This window comes from Spea bombifrons, chromosome 1, assembly GCF_027358695.1.
Source record: "Spea bombifrons isolate aSpeBom1 chromosome 1, aSpeBom1.2.pri, whole genome shotgun sequence".
NCBI lineage: Eukaryota > Metazoa > Chordata > Amphibia > Anura > Pelobatidae > Spea > Spea bombifrons.
In genome coordinates, this window is record NC_071087.1 from 133,954,469 (window position 1) to 133,978,011 (window position 23,543).

At 39.5% G+C, this 23,543-nt stretch overlaps 1 protein-coding gene across 1 annotated transcript; it reads left to right on the plus strand.

The window, feature by feature from the left end:
• The first annotated feature begins 1,615 nt into the window (after window positions 1-1,615).
• On the plus strand, window positions 1,616-14,823 carry FEM1C (fem-1 homolog C). The gene is made up of 3 exons (XM_053474282.1): window positions 1,616-1,724; window positions 3,225-3,924; window positions 12,834-14,823. The coding sequence occupies exons 2-3, from the start codon at window positions 3,381-3,383 to the stop codon at window positions 14,141-14,143; spliced, it is 1,854 nt and encodes a 617-aa protein (XP_053330257.1). The 5' UTR covers window positions 1,616-1,724; window positions 3,225-3,380; the 3' UTR covers window positions 14,144-14,823.
• The last annotated feature ends 8,720 nt before the right edge of the window (window positions 14,824-23,543 follow it).

The following is a 23,543-nucleotide window of genomic DNA, read 5'->3' on the forward strand; positions in this document are numbered from 1 at the left end:
TGGATTTTCCACAGAATGGAGGAACGGAGCATTGGCCTACCCTGCTCTCCAATTGCTCCACCCCAGGGACCCATATGTATGATCTGCATAGCAGCTGTACCCAAATGCCATGCCAATCAACTCCCTGGGGTTCACAGTCTCACTATATATATAAAAGTTTATCTTTATGAGCAAGTCCTAAAATTAGCACTATATATTTACACAAATCCTTGCAATACTTAAACATGGGCATTTGAAATACCCATGGGGGGGGCTAGTTTTAAAAAATGTATGATTTGATGGGGGTAAATTGAATTGGTTGGGTTCAAAGATGTCCCAAATAGAACATGGGCACAGATGTCAAAATTCCAAAGAAATGCACACCTCACAAATGTGGCCTTTTAGCCCCCAGTAAACCCAACAAACCTATGCATTGTTGGTATCACTGTACTCAGGAGCTGTTGCTGAACATATATTGGCATGTTGTTTGACAGTGACATATACAAGGAGCAGTAAATTTAGGGTGGAATTAGTGCATAGAAAGAGTTAGAGGTGTCTAGTTTTCAAACATATATGGCTTCAAATATGTCCCAAATAGGACATGGGGCAGAATTTTCAACATGTCAAAATTCTAAGTGGAAAAACTGAGTTGTGCAGGCTACAAATGTGCCCTTTTATCCCCCAAACAACCTGACAAACCCATGCATGGGTGGTATCACTGTACTGGGGTCTTGTTAATTGCAAAATACAAAATACATAAAAACATTGGGTATTTCCAAACTCAGGACAAATTTTCAAATCTATTTAGCATTTTTTTTCATTTTGCTTTTGTAAATTAGTAAATTTGTACATTTTTCCGGTCACAGTCAGAAAAAGTCCTTTTTTCAATTTTCACTATATTTCATGTGTTTTATGTAGTGAATTTATTGTTTAGGTATTTATGTAATAGAGTATGGCACTTAGAAAAATGTATTTTATTTACACAGTTGAAGTTATAAACACATTTCCTGCTGTTTCTATAAACATTATTGTAAGTTTTAGTGTCGAAGAACACTCAAATACACTAAACATTTTTTTAGATAATGGAAATAGGTTCATAAATTGAGGAAAAGGGGATGAAGGGACTTAAGGTCAAAAGAGGGACTTAAAAAAAAAACACTTGGGTGCTATGTTTAATACCGAGCCGTCAGTGTAGTTCACACGAACCGTTTTCTAGTATATTGCTGTTGGAAGAGTTTTTTTTGTATAAATAACAAAAGAAAAAAAAATCATTCTCTGCAGACACTTTTTCAGGAACGTTCCATGGCAGTCGCTGCACTTTCCCGAAACATTCACCTGTAAAATGTACCGTGAACGCGACCGACACAACAAGGTGTAACTCAATGTCACGTGAGTAATCATATCCCCTCTAATCGCTTGTATTGGCAGCCGTTCCCTCACAATTCGATACCCATTGTTGTATTCCGCCCGTTACGTCACCCTAGAGCCATCATTGTACCCAATCCTCTGCGCTCTCAACCAAACCCATTGCGTAACGACGTCAACTACACGTCTGTTCCCATCAACTCCCTCCCCTCTTTTCTGATTGGTTCCTGCGCGGCTTGGTGGTGAGTAACCGCTAGTGACAAGTTAGATGCGCTCTCTATCAGGCAGAGGGGAGCCCCGCCTGCCCCGTCACACCGGCCGCGGCTCTGCGGAAGCTGGACCTGGGGAGACACGGAGATCACCGAGCAACAATGGCAGCGGTAATGATTGCTAGGAGACCATAAGAGCACCATATGATTTTTGAGTATGCGGTAGTCACACTGTCAACGTCAGTAGCCCTGTTTAATGCTCGTAGTCGCCCCGAGCGAGGGTAATTGTGTAGGTTAACAGCCATTTCTACGAACGCTCACGATACTTGACACTTGTCAGAGATCTCGTTTTCCTGGAATCCCTGCGGCCAGCGCTTATGTACCGATTATTCCCCGTTTCTGGGCCGTCTTCTATTTCATCTGCTCTTAAAAATAACTTTAGGCAAGACACGGTCTGTGTTCATTGACCTTCCTCTAATAGTTTTCGATCGGCCTTTGTAGTTTTAGTAACTCTTCCAGATCCTTCTAGATGGCAATAAAAGTAAACATTCGGAATCCATGTATAAGTTAACCATTTGTGCTGAAGCAGCTCTTGTGACTTCAGGAGACCCAAAGGCCTCTCTAATTTTTGACATAGAAATTCGTACCTCAGGATCTTTTAAGACCCACTGCAATATTCTGCTAATTAAGGCCTGATCTATGGACGGTGACAGCAGAGATACATTACCCCTTACTCAACAAAAGCCATGCTTAGGTGCGCCTTCTCTTGCTTAGTTAGCAGGTGTTGGGGAAATGCCTGGCGCTTATAATTTATTTAGAAAGCCTCACTAATAATATAAATAATAATTTCCAGAAATTGTATTTGTCCATGTCTCTCCTCCTGCGGCGGCTTTAATGTAAATTATTACACTCCTGACCTAAATCTGTAATTCTTCATAGACTTGCGGATGACCTATAGCATATACTAGATAGGGTAGCGTATGCTATGATAGGCGTGCAATGTAAAGAGCTTATGTTGATGAAGTAAACAAAGAAAAATGGCTGCTATGCCACTGAAGGCATCTAAGGTGGTTTATTCACTAAATGGTGAGATGAAAAAAATGGGAGCTTGTTGGCTTTTGTATACTTTATGCAGGTGAAGTCCAGTGAGTTTCTTCCTATGATTATTATTACTACCTTTTATTTAGTAAACGCCAACAAATTATGCAGCCCTGTACAATTACTTATGCAAGAAATGCATTTGTTTTCCCTTATATTTTAGTTAATGTTTATTTAGTGAACAAGCCCCCTATTCAATGAACTTACATGTTATGACTAATGATTTTTGATGCATTTCATCCAAAAAATGGAATTTTTTGCTGTCAAATGCCAAAACCTTTCCATGTTATTAACACATCCACGGGAATGATATGCCCTATCATTAATATGATGTAAATGCTTTTTGAGGGCTAGCCTATATAATATGTTAACAGGTTGTGTGAGTGAAGCACGTGCTATTCTGTGGAGCAGAGAACGTTTTTTTTGTTTTTTTTTTGCAAAATGATGTTCATGTATCAATATACATAGTGTGTTAAGGTAATATAACTCCTACGGTGAGTAGGTGTCAATCTTTTCAGATGCGTGGTTTTTTAAAGTAAATATGCTAAATGCGTTTTTTTCCCCCCTCTTCAGCTTTATGCATCTGTGAGACCGTATTTATGCTTCTCGTGAGACAGCAGACAGGATTTCATACATTGTGTTCTTTGTGCCTTGCCTGGAAGCTTCTGGCTGCCATTGAAGCAGATTGGGTCCCCTCTGCTACGTACACCCCGTGACAGTAGAGCAACCATGGATCTGAAGACTGCGGTATTTAATGCAGCCCGTGATGGCAAGCTGCGCCTTCTTTCCAAGCTGTTGGAAAACAAAGCCAAGGATGAAGTGGTCGTGCTCATGTCTGAGAAAACAAATGGCGCCACGCCGCTCTTAATGGCCGCCCGATACGGTCACCTTGACATGGTGGATTACCTGCTGGATCAGTGTAGTGCCTCAGTGGAGATTGGGGGGTCTGTTAATTTTGATGGGGAAACCATAGAAGGAGCACCTCCTCTTTGGGCTGCATCGGCTGCTGGGCACCTAAAAGTGGTTCAGTCGCTGCTGGATCACGGGGCATCTGTGAACAACACCACTCTCACTAACTCGACACCTTTGCGGGCAGCCTGCTTCGATGGGCACCTGGCAATAGTGATGTACTTGGTAGAGCACAATGCTGACCTGGAGGTAGCCAATCGTCACGGGCACACGTGTCTGATGATTTCCTGCTACAAGGGGCATAAGGAGATTGCCCAGTTTCTGCTCGAGAAAGGGGCTGACGTTAACAGGAAGAGTGTGAAAGGTAACTTTAAAATATTATGTTAACGCAATTTGCGGCAATTCATTAGCAAGGCTGCACAAGTGTATGTAGAATGTATAAGCCAGGTAGTCGGAAAGGTAAATACCTATAGTCGTCGATATAAAGTAGCACAAAATGGCAAAAGCAGAATACTTTCTTAGAGCCTTGGCTCCCTGCATTATATTTTATTATAAGCAATATGCAAGACCGCATTATAAACCGTGAATTGGTTAATAATGTTATGTCACATGCATACAATTGTTATATATTAAATGTATTATTCTTATTTGTTTTACACATCACCATCATATTCCGCAGCAATGGGTAGAGGCCAAATAGTCTTTATAATAGAATGCAATAAGCATACCTTGGGGACTGTAATGACCAGCAATAAAAAGTCTAGATGTCGATGGGTTTTTCTACCTAGTGTGCAGAAATCAAGAGTGTTGGCATACAAAATGTTAATGCCTGCAAATGCTGCCCATTAAAACAGGTGTTTGAAAACATGAAATTAAGTGTGCTGCTGCAAGCTTGTAGACCATGGGACCACATAAGCTTTAATTGGTAATATGTGAATTAGTTTTACTTTGGGGTGCATTCACTGAACTAAGTGTTTGCTTCAGGGTAGAGCTGCATACGTTCTGATAAGTTATTGAAATTCATCTCATGGATACCGATTTGGCTCTTAGCTGGGACAGTTCAGCGCTTCATGCAGTAGGTGATCGCTGGGTTATACCCCCTGCGTAATATAGTGTGATAGATACTGGAATCTTCAGCTCTCCTGCAAGCACCTCGGTTGTTGAAACATACTTTTAAAGTGCTGCATACATTCCTGTTATTAATATAAAGTTACATAAACAAAACGAGGTTAACTGGTCGCCTAAAGCTGCAGAAAATAATTCACAAAAAAGACAAGTCTTGGCTAAGAAGTCTAGCATTCTTGCCCCAAAGCAGTAGTTTAACGATCAGCAGTTTATAGAAATTAGTCCATATAGCGATGTGATAAATGTCGTTTCATTGAGCATATTCTGTTTACATGCACATACATGTTGTGCTGTGTGCGACTGTGCAGTGTCGAAGAATTTTTGTTAGGTTAGCATGAACGACATTAATGCTATTACTATACTAATCTGTTACAGACTGTGTATCCATTCAAACAATTATCTATTGGTCACCGTGCAGTGTTTTTAACCAAGTAAAAATATGGTTGGGTGACACTAACATTTGCAATGAAATGTGAAGTGCTTTGAATTGCTGATTTTGAATAATTTTTTGTTCCGTTTTCTTATTAAAAGACATGCTTTCCAGTGTGTTACTGACGGCAGATGAACGCATGCACACACACCTTCTTCAGCTGCCCTGTGTTCCAGTGTACTTTTGTACCGGCATGCAGTGGAACATTTGCATTCTTTTCTAATGGAAATGGTGGCGTGCATGTAATCCTAATGTACCTAATACAATTTAGGAAAGCAGGTTAACGTTCATTGCTCACAATCTGTAGTCAGTGTAATTTTTAACATTTGATAATACCTGTGCCCAAGCAACCTCGCGCAGTCCTGATGTGATGCTCTACCCATCCTATGATCAGCCATCCAATGCCTACCGGTCACAGACTGACTTCATCTTTCTCAAGTTTTGCAGAGCTTCCCATACCTTTGTGATAGAACTCCATAGGTAAATGTTATTGTTTAATTAGTGACGGTGTCAGTGGTGATGTGAGAAGATGCAGAAAACCGCAAATGTTGAAGCTTTGAGCACGAGAGTTTGGAGAACAGTACTGTATTTATAGGGGTGCGTAAGTTCCAGGGAGCAATGGCCGTGTTTGCTTCTATTCATGCAAATTCTTAACTGTTACACTTACCTACCGTCAGCTGCCAGATGTCCCGGTGTCAGGAGATGAATCCTGTTTTTTTTTTTGGGGGGGGGGGGGACTATCTGGATTGAATTTGGCGTGCTAAATATTTTCTTATTGCGTTAGGTTTCTTACTGGTTTCCTGATTCACCTTTATGTCTATGGACAGCTTTCATTAAGATTCAGAAAGATTAAGTTGCAGAAACAAAATGCTTTTGGAGACTTGTTTGCTCTGAAAATCCTGGTAACCTTCCAGCAGAGGGAAATCCTTACACCCATGTATAACATTAACATAAAAATTACCTTATTGTCAAAGCTGCCATCCTGCTTTGACTTTATAATTGTAGTTTGCTAAACACATTCAGGCAAGGTCCAGAAACTGCTGCATTGTCCTACCAGGGATGATTTAATTATCTTTAATTAATCTAATTCTGAATAGAATTCAAAATATTACCTATTTAGTTGGAGCATTTGACATTGATGAGTTGCAAACATTTGCCATGGCTGTTCTTTATTACAATAAAAAAGTGAGGTTATAAACCTAATGTTGAGGGTACTCCATTTGCCATATGATGGTGTGTTATCAGTTTGGTCATATAAATATTACAAGTGGGATAACACTAGTGTTTTGTGCATTTGGATTCATACAAAATTTGCCAGTTTCGTTAATTTGTACGAATGTCTTCTTTTAATGGAAATTTGCTTGCGTCTTGTTATTTTTTTTTTTTTTTTTTTTTTTTTTTCCCCCTTCCGTTATCAGCACTGTTGACCAGGCCTCTTGGAGTGCTTCTGCAAAAGGGCGGAACCTCCACACACACCCTCTCCCTGATTGGAGAAGCGCCGTGGCTCCACCCTTTAGCAGAAGTACTCCAAGAAGCCAGAAAAATGCAGACTGATTTGCCGGGAGAGAGAGCGAGATCTCAGCAGATCTTTTTGGATAAGAGTCTGGGTAACACCTAGTTCATTTCTGCTCCAGTGGACTGCTATTGGCCTCCATGGTAACTCCTAGAAACCCCATACTTCTAAACAGCTGCTATGTTACAGTATGCAGGAGTAAGTGGCCAGTCCCTCCATGTAAAGGAAGCCATATCTTCCTGTATATACATTAAACTGTTTTAGTTTAGTATATCTGTAGAGTCTATCAGCTTCATTCCTAGAATGAGTAAACATTGCGTGAATATACATATATTTTTTCTAACCATATCATTATTTTAAATTTTTTTTTAATTGCTCAGTAGGGAATGTGAACAGTTTACACTATGCTTCTGCTTACATAACTCCCCGAGCCACACTATCGTTTTGGTTGATCGCATTACATACAGTATTCAAGAGTAATAAGTAGTGGCTTCCACACAGAGCTAGACTTCAAATACTTTTACGATTATTTCGGTCTTTCATCCAAGTACTCTCCTACCCTTATCCCCTTCTGTCCGAGAAGCTATTTCTTGAAACATGGAAGCCTCTTGATGATCAGAAAACATACTCTTTATGCAAGGTGCTATGCAATCAAGTAAATATTAATGCCGCTTACACAAGCCATGTATTGATGCAAAAATAGCAGAATGCGTCTGTACACCCTGCACATCTGATGTCAGATTACTTGGAAAGGCAGCAGTCCGCTGTAGTGAACACTGGATGTACTGCATGTAAGTCACACTGGGAAACTGGAAACTTAGAGACACTCGCACAACATTTCTGCCCTTCTACTTCAAATTACAAACACCCACTTAGCACACATTGCTAGGTACCCTTGAGACAATACCAATATACCACGTTTGCCCATTTGCAGTCCTGAAGGACATGCATTGTGCACCCCTGGTTTTCTTAATTAACCTTTTTTTTTTTTTATATATAAATTTTTTATTATATAGATTTTGTTTTTATTTATTTTTTTTGCAGTTTGAAAAGCAGACAAGTATAATTGTTTCTGTCTAGACTGAGCACTGTAGTGGATGGACAGGCAACCTAAATACTCCTCTGAATGCTCTTGGACTTTTTAATGCTTGACTACTTAATGACTCCACGAGGGGTCTAGCCTTGCACACGAGGCAGTACTCCGGAACCGCCATTCAGCCTGCCAGTGACGGAATGTTTGTGCGATACTTCCAATATTAATGCAGCATTGGGTTCTCAAATGCGGTCCTCTCCATCGTTAAAGAAAGTTAAAAATGTATGCCTAGCATTATCGGGAAATAAAAGTTTGGAAAAGGTAACGAGCAAGTTCCATTTTGTGCCCCATAACTTAGAGGGGGGAAAAAACTGAATGTCGGGTTTTTCAAATTCAAGCCACTTACATAAATGTATTTTGTTCAACTGGACTCGTTTGTGGACTGTTTTCATACTAGAGTAGAAAGCTCTATCTGTCCCTGGGAAAAGAAAATATTATTTGTGTATGTGAGTGCATGAAAAAAGGACAATGATGGCTAAGGGGACATAGTCTAAAAATTGTTTTGGGGCACAAAACACTCTCAGTAAAGAAGAGGTTAAAGAGTAAAAATAACAAGCTATTGGCAGTTTTAATAAACGTAGTAAAGCTGTGAAGGTGACCGTTCAACTTTAATATGGTTAGGAACCAGTGTGATCTGAGTGGGTTTGTAATAAAATCTTATCCTGCTAATAGAATAAAGTTTGCAGCAGACAATCCGTACACAGCGGAGGTCACAAGGTGACTTTAACTTAACCATATGTATGTGCTGATCTGTTGCCCGGCAACCGTACTTCTTTCAACCCCCATAGCATGACGCATACTGCAGAGCCTTTGACATACTGTGAAGTTTGCAGCATTCTTCCCTCAATGATTGGGCCCGACAAAGAATGTTGTATAAATTTAATAGAACTTTTTCATTAAACCACAACTGACAAAATGCCACTCCAATCCAAGTGATGTCATTTGTTTTCACGTAACCCTTATTTCCCCAAAAAAACATATAAGGTTTTTTTTTATGTAGTTGCCGTGTCACTGCCATTCCCATGCTATCACAGATTTTCCACTGGAGTAGTGAGAAAGATCAGGATCGCTTCAGCCCACTCGGCTGCCGTAGCCAGAATCAAACCATGTTGTCAGAACACCCCGGCGAGATCACATCCAGTCTGAGAGATCGCCAAGCTCCATTCTGTTTGCCGTTCCCGTAGCTACTCGGCGTTTGACTTGCATCTGTTGGGAAGCTCCGAATAGTTTGTCTAAACGTAAGCATGTTCACTCTGTAACTGTGGTGCCCTTGGATTATCCCTGGACACTGTTTTCTCTAGCACTTGAAGGCTGATATGCTTTTGAAGGAAGTCCAGTGGGGATCAGTTCTGTTTCTTTTTTGAGTCCTGCTACCTGACTAAGATTTTTTTCCCTTGCATAGTAACACCGGCTTCAGAAATAACTTCTGGGGAGGCGTCCACACAGGTTATTTATTCCTGTGGAGGAGGGAGTTGGCTGCACCTGGAATGTGTATTACGCTATCACTAGTCATGCACCATCTGACTCCAGTTAGGGCTATTTCAGGGCTTTAGAGGACACTGGAACCTGACACCTTTTCAGGTTAGAGACTTTTATTGTTTGATTTCTCGCACAAAATATTGGTGTTTTCCAGTGGGAGATGTGACCATTATTCACTGTGTGGGCATACGTTAAACCTCATCTTCCTCATTAGTGTTAAAACTTTACTCTCCATTAACTCTTTAGGTTATCAACCTTGTTAGATGTTTGGCAAAGTGGGACTAGTCGGTTAAAAGCAGTAAAGTGATCAAATGAAAACAATCTGGGAATAACATGTCCCATTTATATACCTCTTGTGTACAATCAAAAAATACAAGGCTAAGAAAGTTAGTGTACTGCTTATCGGTCATTGATCAATGACCAGCATCTCTCAGAAGTACAAGGAATGATGCCTTTCCTGCCTACAAGCAGTGGTCAGTGCATGGAATCTGCAGCTTAGAGTGAAGTTGCGTTCCGTGATAAAGGCTTACGTTTAGCCAGCTGACTATGCAGGAGCAGATATCGGACATTGCGACCCTCAGCTACAACCGTGATGTGAATGTATATCAGAGTTATAACGAGTAATAATTGTGCAAATAGGTATTTTATGCTTCTATTCATGTACATTCTACATCAGATGTCTCCAGACCCCAGCAGGCTTCCCATTAGAAGCATCGCTCTTTTGTGGAAAGAAACTCTGGAAACTCTGCGCAGCTCCACTTTCCATGGTTTGGCACACTAGCCTTTTCAGCAGCGTCTATGGTCACAGCTGGGTTCGTCTTTGAGCCTAGCTGCTTGTGAAGAATGGATTGAGGCTCTGACTCTGCGAAACACCTGGCGGTGCAGAGGAGTAAAGGAGCATGTTATTCACAGACAGGGATCAGTGAAGGAGTTTGCTGTAGGTTAATACAATTTCTAACCTTGAAAGGGAGCGTCTACCATTTGTGTTTAGTAGTTGTTTAGTCGGATTAAAAATACATTTTCAAAAATACTGAGCTCTGCTCTAGTTTTCATATAATATAATGTTTTCAGATGGCTGCATATTAGCCATTTGTGTTCTATTAGACAAAAACCCTGCTTGCTTACGGCCTTCATCACCCAACTAGGCAATCTGACCAACGCAAGTCTATGGAGGACTGGACTTCATTAGCATTGCCACAAAGAATCAGCTCAATGTGGTACCCGCAGGGAAAGTCACCCAAAATATCGCATGACTGACAACAATGGCAGCCTCCAGGTCTGCAGGTAAAGATAGTTAATTGGAACCAAAAAAGATAAAAACAGCTTTTTGTCAATACTAACGTACTTACTATTATACTATACAGAGTTGTGTTTTAGGCTTAAGGTGAGACTTTTTTTTTTTTCCACCCATGGGACTTCCCTAGAATATAACATTGGAATCCTTTTAGCTAGCAGGTGAGCATTGGAGGCATATGTGGTTTTTATGTGAATAAGAATTTTATATACATTTGTTGAAGCACAATCCATTTTATCTGGGTGATTTTCCTAGAAAAAAACTTTCACTATGCAAGTTGCTTTAAACATTTGTAAGGGTATTTTTCGCAGGTCCTACTGTGTTTCCTCTGTTCAGGAGCTCAGAGGAGAAGTAGATGAGTTGGGATCGGCAAATTATTTGGCAGCGTATGATGTAAACAGTCAGGACACTGTACATTAGGTTCTGGCTGAGGTACGGGCACATTCCTCATCTAGGTGTGTCTGCAAATTGTTTGAAACATTTCTACAGTCACGTGGCCAGGGCCTGAGACTGTGTGTTTGACGTTGACGTGATGAAAAGGGGTCTCGGATACCTGACTTGGCATCCGTAATCTTTCCAGGGTTTTAGGATTTCTGTACTATTTTTTATTGTGTTTCGCCGACCAAATCTGCGAACTTTCATCTGTGATGTGTCTTGTTTGTAACCTTTGGCGTGATCACCCCTTTCCGTAGAAACGAGGCACATTCAGCCCGTCTAGTTTGCTGTCGGTTTTCTTCTACCTGTTGGTCTACCTGTTGCCTGCTTTTGGTGTATTCACTTGTGCCACTTACACTGAAATGCTCTTCCTCTTACCCAACACTTATTTGTTCAGGTAAAGATATCTTTATTGGTTAACTGACGTATAATGGATTGCAAGCTTACCAGGCTGTCTAGGTCTCTTCTTCAGCTCGTAGTTCACACAACACAAAATGCCTGAAAAAGAGACCTAGATAGCCTTGAAAGCCAGCAATCCATTATATGTCAGTCAGCCAATAAAAGTATCCTCTTTACCAAATTTACTTTTACTCTTTATTTATTCACTCTTTTCTCACTTTGATCCCTGCTTTTTGTACCAGAACATTCACGGATAGTTTTGACAGTGAAAACACTCCTGTAACTAGCCGTGTAAACACCAATTATCCAAGGAGTGTTTCTAAGAGTATATTTAGGATCCCATCCTCGTTTCTTCTCTGACAGCGCGAATCTGACTCATACTGTGTCTCTCCTTGTATTAAATCTATACTTAAGGATCGGTGTCTTCTAACCTCTGATCAGTTAATTAGGATTCTCCTGCTTAGCTCTGCTTTGCCTGTCTATTTTCAGCTTGCACTTGTGGAAGGTGGTGACGGGGAAAGTGCCAAGAAAAAAAACTGATCAGCAAACCCCCAGAATATACTCCGTGTGATCCTGTAAATACAGATCTTAAACCTTGTCTGTCACAGCAATTGTGGCTACATATGATTGTTTCATTTGATAGAGACTCCTACGAATAAAATATAGATATTTTTATGCTCTGTCCTTGTTTTTTTTAATGGTAGTAACATACCAGGTTGTGGATTAAGTGCATTTGCTAAAGCTTTATTATGTGTGCTTGTGCCGGTCTAAGACCGGATGGTTTTATGAAGCTCAGAAAATAAGGCTTCTTCTACATTGTGTCCTATGTTGTTTTCTTTTCTTTTTTTCTTTTTTTTCTTTTACATAAATAACAAATTGACTCCAGGATAATGCAGCTAATATACAGTACTGGGAGGTAAAAAAAATGCTGCAAAGTGAGAATACCTTCACAAATAGCCATTTTTTTAAACAAATATTGATTTGATTTAGATATTTTCTTTGCATTTTTTTTAAATGATAAAACAAAACTATTAACATGTTTGTTTTTGTGAGCATTCTTACTTTACAGCAGTTTTTCACACCTGCCTAAAACTTTTGCACAGTAATGGCATATAAAACATAAACTGAGTTAACCATCGCTGACTCCAGCTACTGAAAAAGAATGCATAATAAACTGCTCTGAGAGTGTTTTTTAAACTTGTAATATGCATTAAACAAGAAGATTTCCCATCCTCTGTTGGAAATAACAGTATGTTGTAAGGTATGCAAAACACGAGGATGGGTTTGACTGAGTTTTGCATAATTGGGTTAATTAAAAAATTAGTCCTAGAGGCTTGTGTTTTGTCTTTTACAATGTAAGCTTTTTGCATCTGTTAAGATGCTGTGAGCTTAAAGCTAAATATCTGTGTGTTTATTACAGTCCGCAGTTAGGGCTTGTGCCGATTGAAAAATACTGAAGAATTTTAACTATTGATCTCCTAACGGCAAATCTTTTCTCATTGCAGGAAATACGGCATTGCATGACTGTGCTGAATCTGGCAGCTTGGACATCATGAAGATGCTCCTCAAATATGGTGCTAGGATGGAAAAGGATGGCTATGGCATGACACCACTCCTTTCTGCCAGTGTGACGGGACACACAAACATTGTGGACTTTCTCACTCAGCACCCACAGACCAGCAAAACTGAACGTATCAACGCACTAGAGCTTCTCGGAGCTACTTTTGTCGATAAAAAGCGGGACCTCCTGGGTGCCTTAAAGTATTGGAAGAGAGCTATGGACATGAGATACAGTGACAGGACTAATGTTATCAGCAAACCTGTTCCAGATAATTTAATTATGGCTTATGATTATGCCAAGGAGGTAAATACAGCAGAAGAATTAGACAACCTTATTGCTGACCCAGATGAAATGAGAATGCAAGCTCTTCTAATTAGAGAACGTATTTTGGGCCCTTCTCATCCGGATACATCATACTACATCAGGTACCGTGGTGCAGTCTATGCAGACTCTGGGAACTTCAAACGATGCATCAATTTATGGAAGTATGCTTTGGACATGCAGCAGAACAACCTGGATCCTCTAAGTCCAATGACCGCTAGCAGCTTGTTATCATTTGCTGAACTTTTTTCCTTCATGCTTCAGGATCGGGCAAAAGGTCTCCTCGGTACAACGGTTACATTTGATGACCTAATGGGCATACTGAGCAAAAGTGTATTGGAAATAGACCGAGCTGTCAAACAAACAGTGTTGCCTCCAGACCAAATCCAGCTAAACAAGGCCCTCTCTATTATTTTGCACTTGATCTGTTTGCTGGAAAAAGTTCCCTGCAGCATAGAACAGGAGCACTTCAAAAAACAGAATATATATAGGTTCCTTAAGCTCAATCCCAAAGGAAAGAACAACTTCAGTCCTCTTCACCTGGCTGTTGATAAAAATACCACGTGTGTCGGCCGATATCCTGTTTGCAAATTTCCCTCTCTTCAGGTGACTTCTATCTTGATAGAGTGTGGCGCCGATATAAATGTTAGAGACTCTGAGAGCAACAGCCCTTTACACATCGCTGCTCTCAACAACCACCCAGATATCATGAACCTTCTCGTCAAATCTGGTGCACACTTTGACTCTACTAATTCGCACAACCAAACTGCCTGTGATCTACTGGATGAGAAAGAAATGGCAAAGAACTTGATCCAACCCATTAACCACACAACACTGCAGTGTCTTGCTGCACGCGTAATAGTGAAACACAATCTACAATACAGAAATGAAATACCTGAAAAGCTGGAGAGCTTTGTGCTGCTTCATAGATGATGCTCTGCTGAGACCTCTATGGCTGAAGGACGTGCGCTTGGTTGTTGGTTTCTTACTCAAGCACTGTTGGTGTATCACCATTCATGCTTCAGCAGATCATGTCTTGTCATTTTCCAACACGGGCACCACCCAAGTCCTTAGGTGGATAGTCCTGCTTAAGTACGAACATACTCTATATAATTTGGTTTTGTATGTTCTCTAAAACTGTAATTGCTGCACCCATCTTTAAATAATCTGCCAAATTCTGTTTCTGGTTGGTTTGTTTTCTGCCTCTTGGTGTTGGGGCGAGGGACTAAGTATCTTTTTTCTTTCCTATGCCTTTCCTGGTGGCTTCTTGCTTTACGCTGGTGTGTGGATTTTCTTTAGTTTAAGGTTAATACTGCTTGTTTCATTCAGACTTTTCGGTGGGTCTCTTTCTATTAACATGGACCATTGATATGTTGTAAGAGCTTTATGAACATGTTAATGTTTGCAATTACCATAAGTGCTTTACTTCCTCTATGCACTGGCTTAGACATGACTGTTGTGTGTTAGCATACTTCTATGCAGCATTTTGCCAATCTAGGCTCAAAATACTCGATTCTAGTCTATTTTAAGCTGATCTCCAATTTCTTCTCATCACGAAACAGCATGGCAGTGTTTGGTGCAGTATTTCTGCTGCTCAAAAACCAAGCAGGACAACCCCCCCCCCCCTTTTAAACATAAGACGTCTGTGGAGAGGAGAAAAAATAGTATTATGGCTTTTATATTCCATTCAGTGAACTGTACCACTGCAACTCTTTACGCTCATGCAGTGCACCTAATTTTCCATAATTGCTTTCACATAGTACCTTAATTAAATTTGCAACAAGGGCGATGGTTGAAACCCGTGCACCGGCTCAAGCCTTTTTATGGCATGCTGCATCACCAGTCAAAACTAACGCATATTAAGTAAGACTAAAAGTTTGATAGGAAATGTTTTCTAGCCAGGGCGCCTCATATCGTGTTCATGTCTCCTGTTATTTTCACTAATTGGTTCAGGTAAACGTTTGCATGTTTCGGTTTTGCCTCTGTCTGTTGACGGCAAGTGGGATGCGAGACCCCTCAGTCTATTAGGGGGATCAGCAGCAGCGGGCCTTCAAAAAAAAAAATATCTAGATCCTTTTACACGTTGGGCTCCTACACCTAGATTTTTTTATGCTCACCATGTTTGTTTTTCTTGGCAGGAAGGGCTCTGTAGACTTGATCAGGAAAACAGGAGTGTAGAGCGCACGAGTAAGCTTCAGGTGACTAATATATACAGCACTTTACTGTTGGACTTACATTACATACGTTGGAACTTATTATTGTCAGAATAACATTTATAATGGCATATTGGCCCTGCAAATGTCTTACAATAAAAAACAAAATAATTAAAAAAGAGAAATACCTTGCTTTTTTTGTTGAGATAAATGTGCGGTGATGTGTGTGCATGTTTCTCTGAAAGACCTGGGCGTTTATTTCCAAAATAATAAAAATATGCTAGTTTTATATCATCTTAAATAAGTAAAAATAGAACATGATGAGTAGGATTTTGGTTTTAAGCTCAATGCAAAATGCAGTGCAAAAGGTACTCAAAACAGTAATGTTTGTTACACGGATGATTTTGTAAGGGTCTGCGTGTCCAAGTCAATTAAATCTTAGTAGCCTGAATTTCATAGCGTATGTATAGTTGGAGACACAGAGGGTCTTATTCATACCCTCCTTCAAATTGATGGCCACAGTCTCGGTATGATGTGGATATTTTGCAGAAAAAGAGTCGCCTTAAAAACTATTTGAAGTAGACATCCCAGCTTTTTTTGTCAGGAATTTTAATATAATTTTACCTTAAAACACAAAGGTGAGGCAGCTTTGTAAGAAGCAATATGTTAATGAAGCCCTCTCTCTCCCTCGAGAATATCGTATAGTAACGCATATCCATCTTCAGGATAAGGGACAAGATAAGGAAAATGAATCCTGAGAAAAGCTCTAATGCACTCTAAGGGGAACCATCATATTCACAGCTTTTAAAGTAACTTTGTTCCTCTGTTATAGCCACCTGCAGCTACCAGTGTAATGGCTTTAGTTTTATCTGGTTTAAAAAGTGTGATGGCACCTTGGCATTTTCAGCGTAATGGCATCCTGTATAAGGTGCTTGGTCATTTGATTTAATGGTGACTACTGCAAAGGCGGCTGTTTGTACCAGGATAAAAAATAAGAGGTGTAAATCCTGAATTGAACTAAGATCTCGATCATCTCTCGTTCTTTCCATTAGGCATATTCCTATATTCCTTACGTTTACGTTCTGGTTATTCCAAAATATTTGTATTTGCTTTTAGGTGAAACATACGTTGCGTTTTGATTACTAAGTCATTGGATAAGATGAATAATTTAATCTGTAAATGCAAGTCGGTCAAAATAAATAAACCAATTTTTGGTCTTACGGGTCTGGATATCCAAAAATCAAAGGTTACGCATTCCAAAATTTCAGTTACCTGCTTTGTTTTTTCGCAGGCTTGTATTTGATGTGCTTTTTTTTTTCTTAATTGAAACAATCTGTAGGTTTTTATGTTACTGGGTTTTGTTTATATATTCATACAAAATGCATACCTCTTCTTAGGAGCTCACTATAACATTTGGAACATTTTTTCGATAAATTTTGAGTTGGAGGACTGCTGAATATCGCAAATTGCTGCTATAACCAGAGATGTATAATTTCCGGAAATTTTGACGCCAAGGAAAAAAATGGAAATTTTCCGAGAAATCGAAGAACAAAATGTAGATTGGTGTCATTTTACAAATTTAAAATGATTTTGTTACACTGGGATCATGAAATGCAGTCTATATAAAATTATAACGCTTGAAATAAAAGTACAGCTTGTTCAGTAAATAAACAAAATTTGCTTTTTAAAACATTCTTTTTAACGAGGTATGTATATGTTAAGAACATTTCAACTATACATGAGAACAGGTAACCCTCCCCCTTTCCTCAAATGCAACAAAATAATTGAAGAAACCACAAAAAACAGGATCTCCTCTAATACTCCTACATGAATTGGACGGATAGAGCAATCACAATCGCCAAATCTCCTTAGCACCAATTACAAATGAAAAAGTGAAGTAACTGGCATTATTTGTGCGTCTTTCATAAAGGTCTTCATGTAATATAGTTTCAATGGCATGTCGTAAACCTATTACTTATCGTAAAAGAAGATATTCCACACTCCATTTTGTTTCTTTCCCCCATTTCAGTTTTTTCCCCCCAGACCTTCCCATCTCTAGCTATAACTGTACGTAGCGAATCGCCAACTCTGAGCTTTTTCTGCTCAAAGGGCTGAGTTGTCTTTACTTATCTGAAATGCGTCGATCCGCTAGACCTAGTGGAAGTATTCGTATTCTCTCTTTGAGCAGCTCCTCTCTACGAGACGGCACACACTCAGCTGTCGTTGCCGTTTCATACTTGGTTAATTATTAAAACATTCACCCTGTATGGCACTTGTCACATGAAGCTTGACCTCCTGATCCTTATTTTAGGTATAAGTATTACATGTGAAATATTTTTGTTTAGTGTTTGAGAGAAGCGATGGCATAAGTTGCCTTGACTATATTTAGTTTTTTTTCTTTTAATAACTGAACAATATCATGTCACATACCAGATACACAGATAAATGTACATCTGGTTAATGTTTATCCGAAGTAAGCGAATATAAAAGAACCATATGGTAACATGTCATACTGGCCCAAACCCCAATAATGGGCCAGCCTGAAACCCAGTCTGGGGCTGCAGTGTTCTTTAGATTTTATTTGTTTGAGGTTTCTTTGAACCTTTTGAAACAATCATTACTCTTTAATAAAACACTATGGTGTCACAAACTACTTTCTACTTTACATGGTTCTGTTTTTGGACTCGACCTCCGTAGGGTGCAGTGAAAACGTGTTTGTGATCAATCCAAGTGACTACCCCACTCAACAAATATCCCTGTGTGCTTCATCGAGGGTCATGTATGCAATTAGGCCATAAACCTGATTTAAGGTCTGTTTATAGGGGTACAACACACAGAATCTCTGTGAAAAAGCCAATTTGTCCCATTGTCATGGCCAAGCCTCCAAGGATTTTTCCATAAAGTCTGTACATTTGTTTAATATGCATAAAATATAAAATATCTGTCAAGTGGAGTGTCACGAAAAGCTGAATCTTAGTTGAGCGATCGTTTGGGTTCAAGCATTTACAAAAGAACAGGTTTCCGACTCAAAGTAGAACTTGTGAGGAATGTACATTCCATTCTTTTTTCTAAACACGAATTCTTAATCCCCAAGAGAAGAGGCAACAATGTGTTTCGCGTTGTTCTAAGTGTGAAGGTTGTTGCTAAGAAACAGATTACTGAGTGTAATGGACTATTGCAGCCTATTTTTTATGGCAAATTTAAAGGACACGATAAATGAGCACTAGCAAAAAAAAAAAAAAAGTCAAGGTAAAAACGGATTTTTGAAGCCACTGGGAATATCAACAACAAAGAATGTTTAAAGTTATGCGAAACAGGAATGTTTTATAAGCTGCATTTTTTTGGGTTTATTTTTTTTATGTTTATTACGTAATTACCTCATCTAAGGTCAGTTGGCTCTTGCTGTATTGTTCAGGATTCAAGTGATCGGCCAAAAGCTGACTTGTGTTTTGTACTCGGTGCAGTGTGTAGCCGTCTACAAACCCATCTGTTTACCCAGTATATAAGTGTAGCTACCTACAGCTCATGAAATAGGAGACGGTAAAAAAAAACAAAAAACAAAAAAAAAATATATATATAAATATAAATATATATATATATATATACATATATATACATATATACATATATATATATATATTGCGACAGGCCTCCCTTTTCCTTGGGATTTTTGTCAAGGATCTTGGTTGTTACCACAGTCTTCTAGGGTAAATGAAGCCCAGGATACATCCAGCTCAGTATCAATGTTTATTTTACAGGAAGAAACAGCAGCAGTTATAAGCAGCACAGGATTACAGTCTTTGCTTGAGCACTGACTTAGTACAAAAGAGCTCCAAACATTCACCTTCCAACAAGTCACAAGTTTCCATCAAAATGGCTTTTCAGAGAGAAACCACACTCCTCAGTTCCTCAGCTCTCCCAGCTGGAATAACAATGGCCTCTTTTCCTGAATCAGGCTCAGTTCCTTTTACCCTCTGCCTGCTAATTAATCAACCACAGGTGAGCTGCTACTTAGTCCACACCTGTGGAGCTCCTGTCCAGAATGCAGACTCTGGACTGGATCAATACAGCAATTAGTGCTGTTGGAGCACTGGCCCACCCTGCTCTTCCAGATGCTCCGCCCCAGGGACCCTTACCATGTTTTGCAAACTGCCAGTAATGCAGTTTGTAGTCAAACAACATCTTTCCCTGGGACTTCAATTTTACACATAAGGACACACAAAGTTAGCCAGAGTAGGGCGTATATACCGCCCATCCACTACTGTACCGGCCTTTCTGTCACAATATATACATATACATATACATATATATATATATATACATATATACATATATATATATATATATATATATACATATATATACATATATATATACATATATATATATATATACATATATATACATATACATATATATATACATATATATACATATACATATATATACATATACATATATATATATATATATACATATACATATATATATACACACCTAGTATGTCAGTGGTTGGTAATGGAGAGTGAAAATACCAGATTATTCAGAGGGAAGGAAGAGACATGGGAAGGATGGGAAAAAATTAGGGTTACAGAAATGTTACATCTCTAGGAAGAGATACAGATGATCTGCCTGCACTATTAATATGCACTTGATTTTTGGATTAAAAAAATGCCTTATTAATTTTTTTCATAGCAGAAAAAATGGAGTATATTAAAAAGTACTTTTTACGATGTTGCTCTACACCGTGAAACATGTAAGCTCACAAGCCTTGTTTTTAGGTGCCGGCTATTCTAATTCACATAGCGAGGGCTGTAGACGAGCCAGCCTTTTAGGGCAGCATGTGGCAAAACACTTTGCAAATGTTAGAAAATGAAGTTAACTGACTAGCTTGCTGTTAATTGGATAAATCGTAGAAATCCGGCAGCAGTGCACGCCATGTATTAGCCCGGCCGCTCGCTGAAACTGCCAGATGCAGGCTGCCCTTGCTTTGTTCTCTCGCCTGCGGATATACAATGGGATTGACTGTTCTGGACGGACTTGTTACATGTGGACGAAGCTCCTTTCATTTTGCTGTCATCATATACTTCCCAATTTAATCTGCTTTATGAGCCGGTATACTGATTCAGTATTTGTTTTTCGTAGGTACACGTTTGCTGACTCTTCGGTACACACACCTTGGCCATCGGAAATTCATTGGTCATTGCGGAAACCCCACTCTAGACCAGTCTCCTCATTACTGAATAAAGCTCGGTATAATGGAGAGAACTCCTGGAGCAAATGTAGGCAGTTGCTGGCCTCTATCTCTGAGGATGGGAGCTCAAATTTAAAAATAGGCCGGTCAAAGCTTAGAGAATTTTTACTTGTAAAGATCTCCAGTTTTGTTTTTCTACATAGTCTATGACTAAAGAAAGAGAATCCAGCAAGGGCTCACAAACACACGAGCTCTTCAGGATGACACATAACAAGCTGCCTGGGAATACAAAGTACATGGGTTTACGTTTATATAATTATAAGGTGAATCATTATTATTTAATTGTTTCTTAAGGTGAGAGCATGTGAATGGGCTAAAGAAATATGCCTAAAATTATAAAACTGGTCTTTACTATTAAGAGTTGCCAAGAAACCAATTATGGTTTTCAACCTTTTAATATGACCAGTATGACCATATATTATTTGGAAGATTTTCCTTTATTGCTTTATTATATGGAAAATGTAAAGGGATTATATACAATTTGGTAAAATCCACAGTAAACTGATGTCTAAGTGAGAGATGCCGCATATATTTTTCTGTCTGAACAGACTGAAGATTAGGTAAGCAATTCTGAGTATATAACATTATATAAGTATATACTTATATATAATAATTTATCCCTGTGGGTTTTTTTTGTGTGTGTGTTTGTTCCCTGTGTATACGTGCTGTTTTAGCTGGTGTAAAGTTATCTCTAGAATTGCACCGTAAAGAGCATCACCACACATTCATAGCGAGGGTTTCTAATAATAAGTCTCATCAGCACCATAAAATCCTATCTGCATCTATGTTGATCTCTTATGCACTTGTTACTAATGAAATGCAATCCTCTTCATGACGTGGGGTTTTCCCTCCCTAGTGACCAAAGTTCAATCATGATTCCTTTTTAGTTTACATATTGCATTTTGGGAGGAAAATGTTGACATTATTTTTATATTATTGTGTATGTGTATTACATCATTTAGTATGGGTAATAGGTTTTTTTTTTTATTAAAAAAAAACCAAAAAACTTTTCTGCAATTTCTTCCACAAGTTTAGGTGCTGCTGATTAATAGAACACAAGGATCTCTTCTGTAACCAGATTATACCCTGTATTATATCATTGTGACATCACTGGGGGTTGTTTATTCTTACTATTTTTACAAATATTCTATTTTTTGGGAGGCGGAGAGGCATGGTAATTGTGGTACTTAAAGACATGTTAACATCATGAGGGGTTTAATGACTAAAGCGAGTTTGCAGGAGAGTTGTGGTTTTAAATCTCTTATTTCATTATTCATTATCAAGGGCCAACATTATCTCTTTTCTTCTGTGTGAAGGGCTGAGCTGACCCTGTGTAATGCATACTTAAATGTACAAGGAGACTGAAGAAAGCTTGTTAATTTAATAATACATTATACAGTGCCTGCCAAGCTCTTCCTGCAGTAGAAACTGGGGTTGACTTTTCATGACGTATAGTGAAGTCAAGTTGCTGAAACACAACTGAGTGATAACTACAGAAGCCTTATGTCTGGGTTCTTTATTTCATACATTAATTACACGCCACGGAAGAAAAGAATCATCGTTTATGGAATCATCAGTAACAAAGGTTCTGTACTAGAGTAAATGTAGTAATTGTTTGTTCTTTACAGTACCTGTCTCTAGCTTAAAAAAAGCCCAGTTTGAAATAAACCTTCAGCATTAACATTCCTTCTTGTGAGTCTATCTAGTAGTGTGGATTTACATAAAGTAACTAGAACAAATCAAATTGGCTTAGAAGAATTAAGTGAGTATTCCCGGTGGTAATCCATGCTGTAATGACATAAGAGAATTCCATTGTTGAGATAGCATTACATTAGCAACTCAGAGGTTTATCCCAATAATTCCTTTTAATGTCATTTCAGGACATGATTACCGTATTTGCTCGATTATAAGACAAGGTTTTTTTCAGAGCAAATGCTCTGAAAAATACCCCTCGTCTTACAATCGGGGTCGTCTTCTAATCAGACCTCAAACAGAGGTCTGATTAGGAGACTAAGATCCAGATCCCCCGCACCGCTGCAGGGGACCTGGATCCTCCTGTCGTCGCCCCCCCCACACACACACACACACTTACCGGTGCTTCCGGAGGTGAAGTTGGCAGCGGGGGTTTGTATGCGTCCGTCGCAAATACCTTCCCCGACTGTCAGAGATCAGAGTTCCTGATGTCTGACAGCCGGGGAAGGTATTTGCGACGGACGCATACAAACCCCCGCTGCCAACTCCACCTCCTTCCGGCTGCCGCGGAATGAGACGTCAACCCGCTGCCCCGGCAATACAGCAGGAAATTGGAAGCACCGGTAAGTAAGTGTGTGTGTGTGTGTGTGTGTGTGTGTGTGTGTAGGGCATTTCTGGAATGCCTTACACCCCTATATGCCACTCTGGCACTTAGGGGGTTAAAAGGCATATTATGGGGCAGAGTGGCATATAGGGAGGTATAAGGCATTTCAGGAGGCAGAGTGGCGTTAAGGGGGCATTTAATAGTGCACTCTGCCTCCTGAAATGCCTTATACCTCCCTATATGCCACTCTGCCCCATAATATGCCTTTTAACCCCCTAAATGCCAGAGTGGCATATAGGGGTATAAGGCATTTCTGGAGGCAGAGTGCTCTATATAATGCCTTTTAACTCCCTTAATGCCACTCTGCCTCCTGGAATGCCTTATACCTCCCTATATGCCACTCTGCCCCATAATATGCATTTTAACCCCCTAAATGCCAGAATGGGATATAGGGGTATAAGGCATTTCTGGAGGCAGAGTGGCACATAGGGGGTCAAAAGGCATACCATGGGGCACAGTGGCATATAGAGGGTTAAAAGGCATATCATGGGCCACAGTGCCATATTGGTGTGGCAAGCCTGGGGGCAGATGTGTGTAACTGGGGGACAGGTTGGAAAATACGAGAAATAA